The sequence below is a fragment of the Stenella coeruleoalba genome (assembly GCF_951394435.1).
Source record: "Stenella coeruleoalba genome assembly, chromosome: 15".
Taxonomy (NCBI): domain Eukaryota; kingdom Metazoa; phylum Chordata; class Mammalia; order Artiodactyla; family Delphinidae; genus Stenella; species Stenella coeruleoalba.
In genome coordinates, this window is record NC_137161.1 from 1,854,429 (window position 1) to 1,873,390 (window position 18,962).

The 18,962-nt window shown below is 56.7% G+C and overlaps 1 protein-coding gene across 1 annotated transcript in view; it reads left to right on the forward strand.

Annotated features, from left to right (window-relative positions):
- TAF4 (TATA-box binding protein associated factor 4) overlaps positions 1 to 3,962 on the forward strand; it is a 71,516-nt gene extending 67,554 nt beyond the window's left edge. The window contains exon 15 of the mRNA XM_079943630.1: positions 2,460 to 3,962. Coding sequence (XP_079799756.1) covers positions 2,460 to 2,627 — 168 coding nt within the window. The 3' untranslated portion in view covers positions 2,628 to 3,962. The remainder of the gene's footprint in view (positions 1 to 2,459) is intronic.
- Positions 3,963 to 18,962: the final 15,000 nt, after the last annotated feature.

Sequence of the window (18,962 nt, forward strand, 5' to 3'; positions counted from 1 at the left end):
GGACGGAGGTGATTGTTTCCATTTGGTTTTCACCTTGAGTGTTTGTTGCCTGTTAGGTTGGTTGTGGTGTTTTTGACAGTGGAAAGATTGCCTTCAAAGGAGATACCAGCCTCCTTTCATGAATCCTCTCAGCAGTCCTGTGACAGGACATGATGAATGGTCACACAGCACTTTCAGGGAGGAAGCTGGCCTCCGGGAGAATGTAAACCGTGTGTCCACGGTCGCTTTGTTTCAACCCCAGTGCCTGCAAATACAAAACAAAACACACCGAATCAGCCTCTTTGCTGGAGTGTGAATGTTGTTGAAGGTGGACGCCGGCACCTGCCCCGCAGTTTTCTGTCATCTGAGGTCACTGCTGGTCGCTCAGCTGCCGTGCCCGAGGGCCGCTTCCCCAGGCTTCCCGCATGGGGCTCTGGGCCAGACCGGTCCTTGTGCCCGCAGGCTGGGCGCTGGGTTCCTGTGACCGCCTTCTGGCCAGGACACCCCAAGGGCAGTACGATCAAAGGACGGCACTCACCCCATGAAATCAGAAGTCATTTGAGTTGTCAAGTAGGATGCCTCTGAGCACATAGGCTTCTTATTCAAGTCCGTAGAACAGTGACGCAATGCAGCGTCGTGACCTTTGGAGCCTGAGACATGCGGAGTGGGGCCGGTGTGGTCCCGGCCCCGGAGCCCTGGCTGTGGGCTGTGCTAACGCTTGCCTGTCCGGATTGTTCGGAAGCACTGCTGACTTCTGAAAAAGATCTCATTAAAATATTACTGGCAGGGATTGCTTGAGTTTCAGCTTTAAATGCTGTGCCTGAAGGGAGCCCTCACCCCTGTCCCAGCTGGGTTTGGCCGTTGAACTGTTTTGAAAGTAAGAACATCACACGTGGCCCAGGGTTGTAGCGAGTGTCACAGAAGACACCTGGCCCGTGGTTGAGGGAGCGCTGCGCTCTCCACGAGCCCCAAGGTCTGGCGCCGCCCTGTCTGTCCCGGGCGGGGAGGAGCTCCCACCCGCCTGACGGCCCGCCGGCCCCGCCCCAGCCGTCTGGCCAGGCGCTGGCCTCGGCTTGGCCTGCAGGCTCCCCCGCGGTGCAGAGGCTTCACACCCACAGGGCCCCCGGCGCAGGCCAGCTCTCCGGCCGCGGAGACGGAACCCCGTTTTCCTCCTGGCTCCTCTAAACTGTGTGCTTTCATCACCCCCTTTTCAGGGGCGGTTTGTCTTGTTCACAAAATGCTCCTTTAGGGCCGTTATGGAGACTCAGGGGAAACTGCCAGGAAAACCTAAATAGTTGTTCAAACACGGAAAAGTGTCACCAGAGGACCGGCCTGGAGGAGGGACCCCGGTGGTTTAGGGGTGTCTGAAGGGGGCATAAAGAACACGCGGCTAACGGTGGAAGGTGGAAGAAGGGCGTGCGTGCCCTGAGCTGCCCTGAGTGCCCAGGAGGGACCAGCCTCACCTGCCACCTGCCGGCTGCTCGCTGTGCTGCCGCTTCCTCCAGCAGCCTAGGGCTCATCGCTCCCACCTTAAACTTCGAGAGAACGCTGTAAAAATACCACTGTAAGGTTTGCGCTTCAAATATACAAGAGCGACTTTAACCATCAGAATACAGACACTCAGTGTTCATTCCGAGTGGAAAACCGAGGACTGTCCGATTGGGAGTTGCATGGTTCATGCCTGCGAGTGTCGGTTGGAGGTGGTGACATGCTGAAACCACGGGACGCTGCTGCTGAGGGGCGGCGACGCGGCAGGAGAGCGCCCGGAAACCCGCCTGTGCCAGGCGGGCAGGCATCAGAGCCCCAGCCGTCGCCCGGATCCCCCGCGGGCCGACCAGGCTGGGCGCCGAGCGGTACAGGCCGGCCGAACCGCCGCTGTCAGCCCGGGGAAGCAGGGAGCCCCCTCCAGGCCATGGACGACGTGGTGACTGTGGAGCCCTCGGCGCAGCCAGCCGACCACCGCCAGCCCGCCCAGCCCAGGAGTCTAGACCTTGCGGCCTTGGGAAGTGGGCCTTTGCCGGCGAAGCGGGGATGTCACGGCCGCCGCGGGCACAGCATCAGCACACCTGAGTCCCTGGACGCCTGGAGGTCGGGGACGCCAGCCACAAGCCCTGGAGCTGTTCTGCCGTCCCCTTGGGGCAGGAGCCGCCACCTTTTCCTTCCTCGTGCCCCAGGGGCCAGAGTCTGAGCTCTGGGGGGAATCTCGGGGTTAGTGTTCTCGAGCGCATGCCTGAGAGCACCAATCCTGGAGGGTCGGCGTGCCCCCTGCTCTCACCCCTCCCCGTTAGGGACTCGTAAAGCACTTCAGCTCCAGCAGTAGGCCTGGCTTCCTCCAGAGCCAGGGTTTCTTGGGACACCTGTAGGGAAACGTGAGTTGGTCCTGGGGCGGCACCTGGCCCTGCCCCTTCCTTCCAGCGCCGAGGGCCCTGCCCACCTCTGCGCACCACTAACTCGGCTGTCTTCTCCTTTCTCGTCACCAGGGCTCGGGCCCAGGCTCAGCGGTCCCAGGCAGTTCCGGCGTCGGAACCCCCAGACAGTTCACGCGACAAAGGATCACGCGGGTCAACCTCAGGGACCTCATATTTTGTTTAGAAAATGAACGTGAGACAAGCCATTCACTGTTGCTCTACAAAGCATTCCTTAAGTAGCACGGACGCGGCCTCTTAGCCGGCGACGCCTGGGGACTTTTTCTATATTTGCAGATGACGCCTTTTTGTAACAAGCAAATGGGATATTGTTTAAAAGCAGCCACCTCTTTACAATGGAACAGTTTTATATTCCTGTTTCTAAGTCAACTCTTCAGTATGAAGGAAAACACGTTTCTGTAACAGAGAACAAGAGGCCCACGGGTACTCTTAAAGGACAATTAAATCTTAACTCATCTTTGATCGAGTGGCCTTCTTGCCAAACAAGCCATATATAAAAACTGATGGAATCGTTTAGCAAATAAGTAGCTGCCCTCTGTCACCTCATAGCGGTTTCTACATCGTTTGTGCATTTGGTTTAGTTCAACCCAACTTACTGCGGAGGTGTGTGTCTACAGCCGATGACCTCATTTCATTTATTTTATTTTTGTATTAGTCAGTTGGCAAAGCAAACTGATTTTTTTAGACTATTTATCTCCCTCCCGTCCCCGGCCCTCCATTCAGGACCCTCAGGGAGCAGGCAGCTCACTGCCCGCCTGCGCCTGGGGCTCCTCCCTTTCTGCTTCGTGGGGCCCGGCGACGCGGCTCCTTCTGAATGTGTGGGGTCAGCATCTGTACAAATGCATTTTATTTGCTATCGTTTGTAAAGCTGTAAAGTTAAAAGAAATGAAAACCTTTTCAGCATAAATCTATTTTACTTGCACTGTTTTTTAGCTAAAAGTGAAAAAACTTAGACGAAATAAAACCAGAGTTGAGAAGAATCATCAGAAGACTGTTTCTCAGTGTGAATCAAGTGTTGAAAACTGGTTGGTGTATTTTGTCAGTAATTGTACATAACCTTTGGCACACAACGTGAGGACGGCTATGTAGCTATAATTATTTTGCTAAGAGGCTGTATGCAAGCTGTGGACTCGCTTTACAGACGTCCAGAGCAAAAGCCCCTTCTTTGTACCTATTTTTTTATTACAAATATACTAATTGGTTCTTTATATTTTCAGAGGTTATTGTATTAAATTGTCTATTGATAGTACTTTTATGACTGTAAATACTTCGGCTTTCTCGTGTGAATTCTCACGTTAGACTTTATTCGCGCGTGTGAACTGAATGCTGATCAGTATTTTTTACCAACGCCTGAAAACTGTTACACCTTTTATTTTGTCTTTTAGGAAATCCCTGTCTTTCCATTTTTTCATGTAAATTTTGCACAGTTACTTGTTCATATGTAAATATTTTACTTTCAGAAATGAAGTTTTTAATTGCTATTGTTTTATATAGGATTGAAAGAAAATTAACTCCTTTATTAAAAACAAATTTATCTGTATTTGTTTTGCCTATTTTTCCCAGTTTTCCAGTTGTAGATTCTGCTGCCAGAGATTCAGCTCTGGTTCCGCTGAGGTGTGTATTTATGAGCTACTTGTTAGAATCAGTGTCTAAAACCCAGCGAATCTGGTAGAAATAGCCTCACTTCCAAGGACAGGACCTGCGTGCTCCAGAGTAGGACCCGGTGGGTCACGTCCGAGGGCCCGGAAGCCGAGCTCAGGCCTTGCCCTCAGCCTGGGGCTCCCCACGTCGGACACAGATGGACTTGCGCAGCGTGGACGCCGGGCTCCCGTCCGTGCAGAGGCACAGGGGCACCCCTGGGAGAGGGAAGGTAAGGCGAGGGGTGGGGGAGATCCGGGGTTGGGGGGGGCAGCCCCAGCCCTGATGTGGACCCACCCCCTGGCTGGGGAGGGCGGGGTCTCCGGAGGCCCCGCCCCGTCTGGCGGTGAGCATGACAGGTTGGCCTCGATGAACCATAGCTCCCGAGGGGCCCCCGTTTCAGAGGCTTAGCCGCCTAAGTCCCCACCAGCGCTCGGCCTCTCGAGCCACAGACCCTGTCCCTGGCGTGATGGTTTTCGGCATCTGGCTTTCACGTTAATTTTGACGATTTGCTGGATCTCCCATGATCCGTGGGCTTACTTACGAGGTACAGTCTCATTCTGGTACCTGTTGCGTCAGTTGCCTGGGGCTGCTGTGACGGAGCACCATGGACCGGTAGCTGAGACCACAGGTTTTGGTCGTCTCCGTTCTGGAGGCTGAAGTCGAGACCCAGGTGTGTGGGCCGTGTTGGTTCTGAGTGCGGTGGTGGAGGACGTGCCCTGGTCCCCTGGCTTCTGGTGGTCGCGGGCATCTTGGATGTTCCTTGGGGCGTAGAAGCGTCGCCCCTTCACCTTTCCGTGGTGTTTTCGCCGTGTGTGCATCTGTCTTTGTGTCTGAGTTTCTCCTTTTCACAGGATACCAGTCGTTTGGATGAGGGCCCATCCTAGTGACCTCATTTGAACTTGATGACCTCTGTGAAGACCCTGTGTCCAAATAAGGTCATGTTCTGAGGTCCTGGAGTGTTAGGACCGCCACACAACCCCGGCATAAGCTTTTTTTTTCTTTTTTTTAAGGGAGGGGGGGATTGCAGTTCAACCTGTAACTTAGCCTGTGATTTTGGTTGATGAAAGAAACTAAATCTGAATTTTCAGAGCCTGAGCAGGGAGTACCAGGGGCACGACTTCCAGTCTTCCACCTGCATGAAAACGCCCAAGGCGGTTGATTAATTAGGTCATGCTTGGACTTTCTGTCACGACTAATACTTTGTTTTCACTAAGTTCTTGGCCTGAAATAAACTAGGTCAGTCAGTAAAGGGCAGCAGCGCTTGGGTTTCTGCAGGTGCAATAGCTTTAGTTCCGGCTTCTCTGCACGTCCTCCTGGGCCCAGTCGTTCTGCCAGGGGCCTCGCCGAGGCAGACTGACGCTCGCCGGGGATGATCCCTGGCAGAAGCGTGGCCAGCAGCCTCGAGGCGCCTTTATCCGTTATTTCTCCCTCCTGTGGGCGCCGGGTGCTGTTGTTTCAGCACAACACCTTACCAGTTGTCCGAAGTCCGATTCGCGTACCTCTGTGGGCTTGGGGTAGAGTGCTGTGGGGATGGGCCAGGGCCATGACAAGGACGTCTGCTTTCACCACGTCCATTCCCCAGGGAACTGCAGTCCCAGGCGGGCAGAAAGGCGAGAGAGAGAAATGAGGACTGAAGGTGAGGGCTGGACCCTGAGGCAACGCAGTCGAGTGCACAGAAATCCCAAAAGAATCCATGCGCACGGCGCTGAAACGGTTCCGGTGCTTGTGCGTTTTGTAAGATTTCGGGGTGCAAGGTCAGGATCCAGAATCAACCGTAATCCCTTAGCCAGCAGCAAAAAGCTAGAAAAGTAGCATTAACACCACCACCAGGAACATTGGGATACGTGGGAATACATACAGTTAAAGATGTCTAAGATCATTACACTGAAATTAGACGAAAGGAGACCTAAAGGGAGAAACTTCGCTGTACCCCCGGAGGGGACCCAGTATTGTGAAGATAGCGGTTCTCTCCCAACTGATTCAATGCTGTCCCGGTTAGAATCCCAGCAATTTTCATAGAAACTGACAATCTGATTCTAGAAACTTACATGAATCTGCAGAGGACTTAGAATAGCCAAGACAATCTAGAACAAAATTGAAGTATCTCCACCCCTAGAGTTCATGACTTCCTGTAGAGCTGCAGTAATTGGGACAGCGTGGTATTGGCGTAAAGACAGACAGGATCCACGAACAAAACAAGAGAGTCCAGAAAGGGATCCATACGTTACGGTCACTAGGTTTTCGCTGGTGTGACCGGATGCCCTGTGGGTGGGTGGGGGGAACGTGAGCCCGCACACCACAGGTATCACTTCGAGATGGATCACAGGCCTGGAAACGGGGGCTAAAACTGCAAAGCTTCTGGGGGAAAACGTCGGAGATCGTCATGACGTGGGAGTGGGCAGGGATTTCTAAGGGCATAGAAGGCACAAACCACAGAGAAAACATTGGAAAATTGGACTTTAAAGTTACAAACTTTCTCTCATCGAAAGATGCTCTTGTGACAGTGAGAGGGCAAGCCAGAGACTTCCAGAAAATACTTGCGAAGTGTACGCCCGGCAAAGGACCCGTGTCCAGAATATACAAAGAATTCCACCGCTCAGCAGTCAGAAGACAACTTGGTAAAGAACGTGCGAGACCCTTGAACAGGTACTTCATGGAAGGGCTGCCCGTGAGCCAACAGGCAAATGAAAAGGTGCTCGTCGTTACGGGTCATCGGAGAAACAAAGCCACGGTGAGATTCCACCACTCGCCCACCTTGGCTCAGATGATAAAGGTTGACGGTGTTGTGTGGGGGTGGGGCTTCACACAGGCTGTCAGTGTGTAACGTGGTGGAACCACTCGGGAAACCGTGTCACGCCTGGTAACGTAAACATGCGTGACCCCGCGGTCGCGCCCCTCTGCGTCTACTCGGGGAAGTGGGTGCCTTGTCCTCCGGAGACACCTTGCGAGGATGCTCACGGAGGCTCTGCTCGTTGACGGGGTAAAATGGGGACGGCCCGCGTGTCCATCGGAAGGTGAGTGCGGGCAAACCAGAGGGTATTTATTCAGTGAGATACTCCTCGGGAGTAAGCGGAACGCGCTGATGATGCGGTCAGTAACGTACCCACGAGTTTCCTGAGAATTACGCTGGGAGAAGCCCGCTGCGGAAGCCCCCGCTCACCCGACCCTGTTCGTTCACCTGTAGCTCGAGAACGGGCAGAACTCCCAGCTGTGACGGGCGTCCGAGCACGTTCCCCAGGCTGGAGGGGCCCCGGGCCCTCTGGGCTGATGGAAGTGCCGTCGGGATCTGGGCAGTGGTTACGTGGGTGTGAACACGTGTGAAAGGTTAGGCTGACAGGTTAAGATCTGTGTGTTTTAGCGTGTGTGAAGTGTACCTCAGGAGAGCGTGGGGGAAAGACTCCAGAGCTGAGCGTCGGACCCCCTGGGTGGGGCCTCGGCTCCACCTGGGCCGGTGACGTGGTGCCACGCGGGAAGGCACGCGAGTACTCGGGATAGGTGTGCTAAGTAGGAGACAGCTTGTGATCTTCTGGGAATGCTGTTATCAAGGCAAATCTTGTGATTATCCAGTTCACTTGTTTTCCCTTCTGTCACAACTGTGGTCTCCAAGTGTAAACTTTTATCGAAAAGAGGACTTTCCTGGTGGCGCAGTGGTTAAGAATCCACCTGCCAGTGCAGGGGACGCGGGTTCGAGCCCTGGTCCGGGAAGATCCCAAATGCCGCGGAGCAACTAAGCCCGTGAGCCACAACTGCTGAGCCTGCGCTCTGGAGCCCACGAGCCACAACTACTGAGCCTGCGTGCCACAACTACCAAAGCCCGTGCACCTAGAGCCCATGCTCTGCAACAAGAGAAGCCACCGCAATGAGAAGCCCGCGCACCACAACAAAGAGTAGCCCCCGCTCACCACTACTAGAGGGAGCCTGTGCGCAGCAACGAAGACCCAATGTAGCCTAAAGAGAGAGAGAGAGAAGAAAGGGAAAGAAAGAAAACATATCTGAGAACACAGAGGTCTTAAAATGACTTATTACAGCTGAACAAATAAAGCATTAAAAAAAAATTAAACAACAAAAAAACTTCATCTAAAAGAAACAACAGTCCACCCAGTGTCCCTCAGCCTTGCCCGTCCCAGTATCCGAGGCCACAAGGCAGCTCTTCTGGTCTCATGTTCTGTCAATCTGAGCAGCCCTGGGGACCCCTTTGAGTCCTGCGTAGCCTTCATGCCTTGCATACAGCAAGTGCTCAACCAGTGCATGCTCTCACGGTGGAGGTATGCTCTTAGCCCCAGGCCATAAGCAGCCTTTCCGAGCTCCCCTTCCACAGCGACAGGCTGGCAGCCTCTCTGTCCTCCAGATCGTTCTGGCCTCACCTGGGTCACCTGGCCCAGGAAGGACCAGCCCAAGGGGACGTGTCCTGTTTCCTTCGGAGACTCGCAAGGGAAACAAGTCACGTTCCTCCTTACAAATTTAGCTGCCTCTTGAGGCAGTTGTATCAGGCTTTAAGTCCTAACTGCCAGACTCTGTTTCTGAGGGGAACAGGCCTGCACAGATCCATTGCTTTTCTGAAATGTATTTGTTCAGCAAGTGCCTGCGAGAGGGCCGGGCGCCGTCGCAGAGGGGGTCGGCCTTGGGCTGGAAGAGGTGGCCAGGAGCCCACCGGGTGGCAGGGCGTAGCGGAGGCCGCGGCCTGGGCAGAGGGGTGTGTGTGTGTGTTGGGGGGACAAAGATTGTACACGAGTTTTCCTAGCGGCTTTATCTCAAATGGCTAAAAACTGGAGGAACCCTAACTGTCCCTCTCCAGGTGAAGGGATATGTTGGCCTGTTCCTACAGGGAGGGGCCGCTCGGTGCCACAGTGAGTCTTGGGGTGACGGGGGTGATGATGAGGGAACGCAGCCTGGCCAGAGGGCCCCGTGGGGTTTCCTTTACGTGGAGCGTTGGGGTGGCCTGGGGGGTGGGGGGAGTCCTGCAAAGGGTGCGAGGAATCTTTGGGGTCCTGGGATGTTTGTCACCTTGATTGTGGTGGTGCGTGCAAGCGTCGGAACATTTCAGATGGCACGCTGGAAATACGGGCAGTTTACCGTGCATCCGCAGTATCTCGGTAAAGGCGCAGAAATAAGGGAATGTGGATAAAAATGAAGCTGTGTTTCTAGGGGGGGACTGGCTTGGGTGCGATGTGGCCAGGAGGAAGGTGTAGGTGGCAGTGGCTGGGAGGGAGGTGGACACGTCCTGGCGCTGGACAGATGAGGGGTGGGGGACCCGCAGTTCCCACAGCGTCTGCAAGTGTCATCCAGGGCAGGGGGTGTGTGGCAAAGTTTGGCTGCAGAGTCCTTGGGGTGCCACGTGAAGGGTTCGGGGCCAGGACAAGGTTAATCATCAGGCTGGGGACAAGGGGTGCCAGAGAGGGGTAAGCAGCTGCCCAAGGAAGCCAGGGGGGCCTGCAGTTGGGATTGTGCTGAGTGGGGAGCGAGTGGGGAGAGGGGATGGGCATGGGGACGCATGGGGATCAGACGGGAGACCCTGGAGCATACTTATACTCCTGGGGGATGGGCGGCGGCTGCTGCGCAGTGGCGGCAGGGTGGGGCGTGCTAAGGAAGAGAGAGGGTGCAAGGAGTGGGGGGACTGGGCACGGGAGGGGAGGGGAGGGATGCACACACTCCACAGAAAGGGGCTGGTAGGAGGTCAGCTTTTCTGCCTAGGGCCACCTAGACTGCTGCTTCTCGAGAGCTTGGCTGAAAGTGAGGCCAGTACAGAACACGAAGGAGTGGTGTTCTTGGAGCACTTGGATCCAGCCGTGCCTGAAGGCCAGCACTGAGCCTTTTTTGGACGTGTTGGGGCAGGGTGGTGACAAGAATTTCACTTGTCAATTCAACCAGGCCTGCACATCCAGCCCAGCCCTGAGAACTGGCTCCCAGGAGTTTGAGGAAGGACCGAAGACCCCCCAACATTGCAGACTGCACCCTGGAAAGAACCTGTCCGAGCACTCCCACCCTCACGGTCCCTCCCCTCTCCTCCCCTCCTAGGGCAGACTCAGCGAGGAAGCCTGGTGTAGCCCCCAAGCCTGGCTGGGCCAAGGACCCACACCAGAGCGGAGGGGAGGGGCCGTCCCCTGGGAGGGGGCCTCTGCAAACTCAGGGTGAGGGCATGTCAGGGATTTCTGGAAGAAGGGAGACATGCGGAGAAGTAGGTTGAGGGGGTGGTGACATCCTCGGACTGAGGCTTCTCATTTGGGCACCAGAAGAAGGGGTGGGGTCTCCAGGCCTTGCCCCACAGCATCCGCACTTGCTGTGTTCCTGGCAGGGCCGGCCCAGGGCCCCCTGACCCCCCAGCGCGGAGTCGGGGCTCACACCCCCGCCTCTGGATGCAGACAGCATTTCACCCTCTGGGCCTCAGTGTCCTCAGCTCTGAAGTGGGGTTAACCTAAGAGCCCTAACTGCAGCCCCCTGGGCAGAGGGACCAGAGATGCTAATTCACCAGCGGGCGTGGGGTCTACGGGGCGCTCTCCGGGACCCGTCCCAATGCAGCGGCGGGTCTGTGCCAGAGGCTAGGACCAGCGGGGCGAGGAAGCAGGCCGGAGGGAGAATGGGAATGGGCTCGCCCGAGGCCACCGCCCTGCGGAGCCCGGTGCGTCCTGGGGGCCACGCGGGGAGCACTTCCGCGCATCCCAGGCCGGGCCGCCAGGTGGCGGTGTGGGGCCGCGGGACCAGGACGCCCCAGCGGCTCGCGGGAGCGGGGCGCACGGGGTGGAGGGCGGGTGGGGACGGGGCAGCGAGGGGGGAGGCGCACGTGACCCACGGCGGGGGGGCGGGGCGCTTGAGCCGGCGGGGCTGCGGTGCACGCGGGTGGGGGCACCAGCGGAGGGTCGCCGGGGCGCGCGCTTCTCAGGTCCTTGGCGGTGAGACGCCTCGCGCCGCAGTTCACCTCCCGGGAGGAGGGGCGAAAACCTGGCTGGCGCGCCCAGGTTTAGGGACCAGAGGCTCTGTTACTAAGCTGATTGCCCCCGCGGGGCAGCTGTGCACCTGGCCCCCCAGGCCTGGCGGGAGTGGGCGACGAGTCCGTGCATCCAGAAGGCTCCAGAAAAGCTACCGAAATGTTATTAAAAAGCATGGGCGCGCCTCCGTGTGGATGAAAAGGCTGATCAGTAGTCAGTCTAAGAAAGAAATGCACACTTTTATTGGTGCCGGCCTGAGGGTTATAACCCAGGAGACAGACGCCTCTCAGGGGGCTCTGAGGACTGTTGAGAAGAGGTGAGGGGGGAGGTCAGCACACGTACATGTGATTTTGACGATGGTGTACATGTACCCAAGCACAGTTTGGTAGAAGGTCACTGCTGTTCTCCAGGAACAGATCTCTTAGCTAATGGTTTTAGTGCTTTTCTAAGTATGGGAAGAGGCGAGAAACGGGGCTCATAAAATTTTCTCCTGAAAGTACTTCCTGAGGGCCAGTTCCGCCTTGATCTCCGCTCTGAGTTCCTTTCCGGATGTGCTGTTAGGTCAGCGACGCCAGTGGCTGACTTGTTTCTCGTAGAGCTGGATGGTGGGCAGCGGTCTTTGTGTACAATCCCCTCCCTTTCGGTCTTAATTTCTACCCAGGTTTGGGAGGCATTTCATGACCAATTTGTCCCATGGCGCTAGGAATGCTCATTCCCTGGTCAGGTGAGGATGCCATGGATGGGCCACTCGATGGGCTGTTCCTGGACCAGGCTCCGTTAACAATAGCCCAAGCCTCTGGCCGCCTGTCTCACAGTCTGTCGTGGTCCAGGAAACCGTTCCCTCTTGTCGCTTTGTCCCACATCCAGAGCTACACTATTACAATCATTGATCTTATACAACTGTGTATTTGGTCAGTGGTTTCAAGTCCCCTAGTCATGAATTTTATCAGAGGTTCAGTCACACGTTTGGTAACGCAAAAACCAAACCAATAATCGGGTAGAATGGGCAGGGTACAGGTAACATAGCTGGTGACGTTAACAAGGTCATGAGTAAGTATTTAAGCTGAGAACTTTCATTGGGTGCAGCCCAGTATCTCCCCAGGTCATCTGATTAGTCTGTTCTGCACCAGTCATTATCTTTAAGGGAAATGATATAGTGGCCTTGTCCGTAAAGTCCACCAAAGACGTCTGCACGTACAGGACGAGTGGTGGCTCATTGAGGCCCCCTTACGGGACTAAGAAAGGAACGTTATCTTTTAGGGAATTACGTGGCTGGTACCAGAAGAAGAAAAATTGATCTTTATTTCTGCGCAGGTATCCCCGGAGGGGAGGCAGGAGGCCAAAGGGCAGAGAAAAAATGTATGAGTTTTTCTCGTTTGCCTTAAAATGTGCATTTTTATTTCATCACCCACACCGCCAGACAGAAGGTATAAAAGAAAGGCCCCGGGACCCCACAAAGGCTCTTCCCACGGGCCGCCTGGGTTCCCCTGTGGAGAGTCCTAGGCTGGCCTGACAGAGCAGGCAAAAAGCAGACACACGCGCAGAGATGAGCGTCCTCAGGCCCTGAAGTGGCCTGGCCCATCCCTGTCCACCGCTTGTAGCTGACCAGCCGCCCGGGGTCACCTCATCCTGCTAACGGAGGATGAGGTGGGGGTGCAGGGGTTGGCGCCCGCCGTCCCGCAGAGGGCACGTGCCCGTGAGGGCGCAAAGGCCCGTCAGATTCTTCCAGGCGTGGTCACTGGCCCTTCCCGTCCAGCAGCCTCGCACGGATTCCTCCACATCTGTAGCCCTGACTGCCAGCCCAGAGGGAAATCCTGCAGCTTCCCAAGAGAGGCCCTGAACCCAGGTTTTCTTTCTTTCTTTCTTTTTTTAAGGTGTTTTGTTTTTTTGGATGTGGACTTTTTTTTTTTTAAAGTCTTTATTGAATTTGTTACAATACTGCTTCTGTTTTATGTTTTGGTTTTTTGGCCGTGAGGCCTGTGGGGTCTTAGCTCCACAACCAGGGATCGAATCCGCACCCCCTGCACTGGAAGGTGAAGTCTTACCCACTGGACTGCCAGGGAGGTTCCCCAGGTTTTCTTTCTGGTGGTGGTGGAGGGTTGGGGCGGGAGGTGGGTGACTGGTCCCACCTGGCCCTCCCAGCAGGCCCAGCTGACCGGTGCCCGACTGCTGCCTACTCCTCAGTTACTCCTGACCACCGGCCTCTGAGTTTCCATGGCAACCGTTCCAGAAGTTTAAAAGGAAGGAAAAGGCCAGGGTGCAAGCACAGACCCACTCCTGGCTCCAGGTGCAGAGTGCTCTCCCCCGCCACCCTCTGCCTGGCCACTCGGGCCGGCATGCTTCTGGAAGTTTCTTTGCCCCCCTCCCTAAGTCACCCCGAGTCTTTCCTCAGTGTTCAGCAGTGGGCAGAGGTCTCCGCCAATGGGACCGGAGCAAAGTGCCCACCGGCTGCCCCGGTGTGTGGTGAGTGGGGACGGTGTGCGTTCTGTGAACAAACCCCCCCCCTCCGTGTGTAGACACTGCAGGCTTGCCGACCACAGCGCGTGTCCCTGGGGGCTGGCCACGTACTGGGGATCCCCTGGGTGCCCGCACACCCCAGGGCCACGCCAATGTGCTCCTGGGCACTGGGACTGCAGCCCATCTCAGTTCATCTTCCCAACCACCCACCGGGCAGGTGGTGTTGGCCCGGAGCCCTTTAGGGGACTTGTCCAAGGTCAGGAGCTCCAGGAGGAGCGGAGCTGGACTCACAGCTGGGTCTTGACTCTGGCCAGGCTCTGGCTACACACTCGCTGCTGCCCCAGGAAGGCCAGGGGCCTGGTTAGCATGTCTTTTTTTTAAATATAAATTTATTTATTCTACTTTTGGCTGTGTCGGGTCTTCGCTGCTGTGAGTGGGCTCTCCCCAGTTGCGGCGAGCAGGCCTGTCATCGCGGTGGCTCCTCTTGTTGCGAAGTGTGGGCTCTAGGTGTGCGGGCTTCAGTAGTCGTGGCACACAGGCTCAGTAGTTGTGGCTCGCGGGCTCTAGAGCGCAGGCTCAGTAGTTGTGGCTCACAGGCTTAGTTCCTCTGCAACATGTGGAATCTTCCCGGACCAGGGCTCGAACCCATGTCCCCTGCACTGGCAGGCGGATTCTCAACCACTGCGCCACCAAGGAAGCCCTGGTTAGCATGTCTTGACAGCTGGGACGTGAGCTCCTCCTGGCCAGGCCACCCTGGACGCTGGGAACACAGTGGGGACATCCAGGGAGGTCGCTGCCTGTTATGATGTATAGACAGGCCAGAGGAAGAACTTGGGGTAAGACACGTGAACGTAAATAATGAAGTTGTTCAAGGAATCAGACAAGGAGGAAGGACAGAGAGGACCGCAGGGCGGGTCGGGGGGGCTTGCCCCACGGAGAAGTCTGAGCGTTCAGGGCCACGAGGGTCTCCCGGGCTTTGCAGGGGGGTTGCTGCTCACGTGGAGCCCCGGCTGCCCGGGCGCCCTTCCCACTGCCCGGCCCAGCAGGGCAGGGCCTGGAGAAGTAATGTCGCTGTGGCAGGGGCTCAGCGGGGCCAGACCTCACCCCTCTCTGTCCCCCTTCTTGCCTTTGAGGTAAATTTCCAAGCAGGTGATTTTTCCTAAACAGGCAGAAGTTCCTGTGGGCGTGTCCTGAGGCCACACCGGAGCGGGGCCCGGCGGCTGGAGTTCAGCACCACGGTCAGCACCCTCCAACTAAGTGAGTCAGGACAGCCGTGCGTGCGTGCGTGCGTGCGTGCGTGCGTGCGTGCGTGTGTGTGTGTGTGTGTGTGCGCGCGCGCGCACCTGAGTCTGAGTGAGCGTGAGCGTAGGGGTTGGGTTGGGGACGGGATTGGTGGGCATTTGGGGGATGTGATGGGGCACGTGGGCTGGGAGGGCGGAGAGTGGTCTGTCAGGCTCAGAGTCTGGCCACACCCCACTCCTTTGGCTCTTCAGCGGGTGTCCTGGGCCTTGTGCTTTCAGTGTCAACCTTGAGGGTCCTTGTTTTCCGAGGCCTAATGCTGTCCGGATGAGGCAGTGCTCACGAGGACCTCAGCCTGCAGAGTGCCCCGAATCTGATACAACCCCTGAGGGCCCGAGTCAGGACGAGGTTACTGCCCCCAGGCCCCCCGTGGGGGAGGCCGCTGGCTGGCGCAGCAGGTGTCAGGGAGCGTGGGGTGGTCTTCAGGTCCTCTCGTTCCGGGGCGGGCCCCTCTGGGAGCCTCCGGGCCTCAGTCCTGCTGCCGAAGGGGGCCGACTGGACCACTTACTCTGCTCCCACCCATGCACCCAGGGACCGGACGAGCCCCGTCCCTCTCTGAGGAGGCTGCTTAAAGTTGCAGTTTGGAGGGTCGGGGAGACCCTGCTTGTGCTCCTGCACTGCCCCGCCCGCCTTGGTCTGAGGTGCTTTGCGGCTGTGCAGGAGAGGCCTGGCCCTGGGTACTGTGGGGGCAGGTCCCGGTGAGCTGGCAGCGCTCCCGCCCTCGGGGAGGGGCCTGCTGGGGCAGGAGGCGGGCTTTGGTCTGCGCGTGTGGGTGCGGGGCTCGTGCTTGTGCCCCTTGGGCTCGGGGAGCAGTGGGCTCACTTAACATGGTGGTGCCGGCACGTTCCTGGCAAACAGTAACAAGGTCAAACTGGCCCCAAAGTTGGCCGCTGCCGTCCTCTGCGGAGTGGGAGTCCCCGCGTCCCATGCGTCTCGCTGTGAGATGCTGTGTTGGGGCGTCTAGCACGGCAGAGTCGTGATGACCGAGCCCTCCCTCGCTTCCCCTGCCCAGCCTTGGGCTGTCCTGGGGGCACGTCCCTGAGTAGATGGGAGGAACGTGTGTGTGAGGGGGGAGGGGAGCTTTTCTCGGGGCACTTAGGGGTGGGGAGAAGGTGGGAGAGGACGCGGAGACGTGCCCAGGAGAGCCGAGAGTGTGCCTGGCTCTTGTGAGGCAGTGCCCAGCCTGAGATTATCGGTTAAAATTGGGCTCAGGGTGGAAGTTTATTTTTTTTTTCCTTAGGTAAAAATGTTACTGAACTCAGGTCCAGCCGCTCGCTGTTTGGAGATCCATGCTGGAGAGGCAGGTGTTGGTAGAAATGGAAAACGGTGCTTTTAATCAGAAAACCAGCAACGTGGGGGAGAAGTCGTACTCAGTGTCCCCCTAAACCTACTCCCAAGATTCTGCTCAGCCGTGAAAGTTTTTTAAGGAAAAAGAGGCAGTAATGTCGGTTAATCATGGAGACACTGGGGTCAGGGTCGCCGCCATTCCCCACTGTGTGCAGGATGGTCAACTCCTTGCGACCTTTTTTTAGATGCTGTCTCGTTCACGCAGTTTGTTCGTGAGGTTACTGCAGGGGAAGCTGGGGAAGAGATCTGGGCGTCTGTTAGTTACTTATTCTTCATTTCTACTTCTTTGATCTATGGAGAGAAGCAACATGTTAAGCAAGGTATTGTGTGATCGAAAGATTTGAAAGGTGTGCGTGCGCCAGAGATGAGTAGAGCATGGGGGTGGCTGGTTTAGGGTTAGTGACAAGACAAGGGGACCTCTTGCAAAGAGCTGCTTACAGATCCCCACTTGGAAGAGCAGTCCATTTCTATGGGATTAGGGGTGAAGGCCTGGCTTCTGTAGCTTCTTCCTGCAGACATAGGTGCCGTATTTCTCAGAGTGGAGGATGTCGACGTGGGTCTGTCGACAGCACCTCTTTGCTGACAGCTTTAGTTGCCTGCCTACATATACGGGCAGAACGAGCTACACAAAGATATAGGTTAACGTGAGCAATAATGTTAATCCCATTCCCTTGAGGCCAGTTCTTGGAACCGAGAGACAAGACTCAGCTGTCTCGAGTGCCACAGACTCAGTTCTGCTCCAGGTGGAGCAGCTCATGTCACGGCTGCACCCTGGTCATCACGCAGCCAGCCTTTTCCTTCTGGTGGCAGTTACAGTGTCAGTAAAATGGCTCAGGAATGTGCGTCAGCCCCTGAGTCTGTGACTCTCAGTCCTAATCATTAGCTTCTTGAGCTGCTCCTTTGTGACTCCGGGAGGCCTGGGAGACTTCAGCTTCTCTAGAAACAGGAGGCAGGGGAGGGCTTCCCTGGTGGCGCAGTGGTTAAGAATCCGCCTGCCAACGCAGGGGACACGGGTTCGAGCCCTGGTCCGGGAAGATCCCACATGCCGCGGAGCAACTAAGTCTGTGCGCCACAACTACTGAGTCTGCGCTCTAGAGCCCGCGAGCCACAACTACTGAAGCCCGTGCGCCACAACTGCTGAGCCTGTGTTCTAGCCAGCCCTCTGCTGTGGAGCTGGGAGGGGGTGACCTTAAGCAGACTGTCCCCCCAACCCCCCAGGTCCTGCCCCGGGGGTCTGATTACAAGGAGCTGTGCCCCCCAGCGACTGCCTGTCCCAGGCCCACAGCAGTTACCTAATTGTGAATGTCATTAGCTGCCGGCGCCCTCAAAATTAGCAAGCGCTGATCACGCCCGTAATTGTCAACTCATGTGAGTGACTTTTTGTTACGCACCTTGTCCTGGTTGCAGATTCGAGCCCCAGGAGAGGCCTGGAAGTGGGTGGGGGCTGGGGGGCGGGGCTGGGAGCCTGGCCTGCAGGGTGGGCCCCTGGGGCTCTGGTCTGACTGCGCCACTTATTAGTGGGGTGAGCGAGGTGCCCCTCAGCCTTTCTGAGCTGTTTCCCTGAGGTGGGCAGAGCCCCAGCGAGTCTGGCACTGAACCCGGGGGCTCCCCTGTGCACCTTTGTGGCCAGCGGTCGAGGGCAGGCTGGAGCACGTGACCAGAGCTGCTGAGGACTGGACCCGCTGGCCCGTGGGTTTCTGGCTGGCGTCAGGGGTGGGCCTGCAGTCCCCGGAGGCGGGGAGGAGGCTGGGCCCTGAGAGAATCCGAGGGGCAGGAGAACCCTGAACTTGACCCAGCCTTCTCATGGTGGCAGGAAGGTGTATCGCCAAGGTAGGGGGAGCACACCTCGCTGAGCGGTGTGTTAGCTTGGTTTAGACCTCCTAAGGACGTCGGCACATTTAGACACATGGCCCGTGGGCCTTCATCTGTGCGCGTCCCCGGGGCCTCACAGGTGTGAGGAGTGGGCCTGGTCCTGTTGCTGTCTGTGCCCTCAGAGCCTAGGGCGGAGCCTGAGACACAGCAGGTGCTCAAACCCCCTCTCGACACCTCAGCCCCGTGTTCGTCCATCTGCTGCCCCTGAGCGGATGGGACACTCGGAGAAAAACAAGCCAGGGTCAGGCGACCACTTAACAGGGGGACTTTATTTACTGCCCTGGAGCAGCGTGCCAGGACCCCGAGCCCGCTCCCACACACGGCCCCTCCGCGAAGCTGCCGCTCAGTTTGGAGCCGAGACCGCCTGGCGCTAGAAAACACGTTGAAAACATCAACGCTCTTCCCTTTTTTTCTTTTTCTTTTTTTTTTTTTTGGTACAAAATGATACAAACAACAATACAAAATAGTTGTGCTGTTGACGATTACAAAAAAAGTTGGAACGTTTGTCTAACTGCGCAATGCTCAGAGATGCAGTGTGAATACATCGTACTCCAGTATCTCCCCAGAACAACCACAGTCATGCGGGCTGCTACACATTGGGTCCGTTTTCAAAAAGAAACATGCAAAAAAAAAAAAATTAGAATGGGAAAAGGAGAGAAAGGAAAAGCAGAATGCGTTCCAATTATACACAGAGGTTCCCCCCCGGGGTGCCCCGCTGTGCGGGGGGCCTGTCTCATCTACGCCAGGTGGCGCGGAACTGTCTCTCAGGATGCTCCAGGGGGGGAGATTGTGTTTGCTTTCTTGGTGTTACACCTTTCAGCCTTGACAGAAATTGAGACTCCCCTCCCTGACGCTCCCCTTGGAGGGAACAGAGCTGTCATCTCAAAGGCCCGTGTGGGTGGTGCTCACAGTAGGGAAGGCCTGACGGCTGCCGTTACCCTGACACGTTGGCGGCGGGAGGTCAGGCGCCCGGGATGTTCTGAAGCACGCAGGAAAGGGAAGGCCTGCTGGGCCAGGG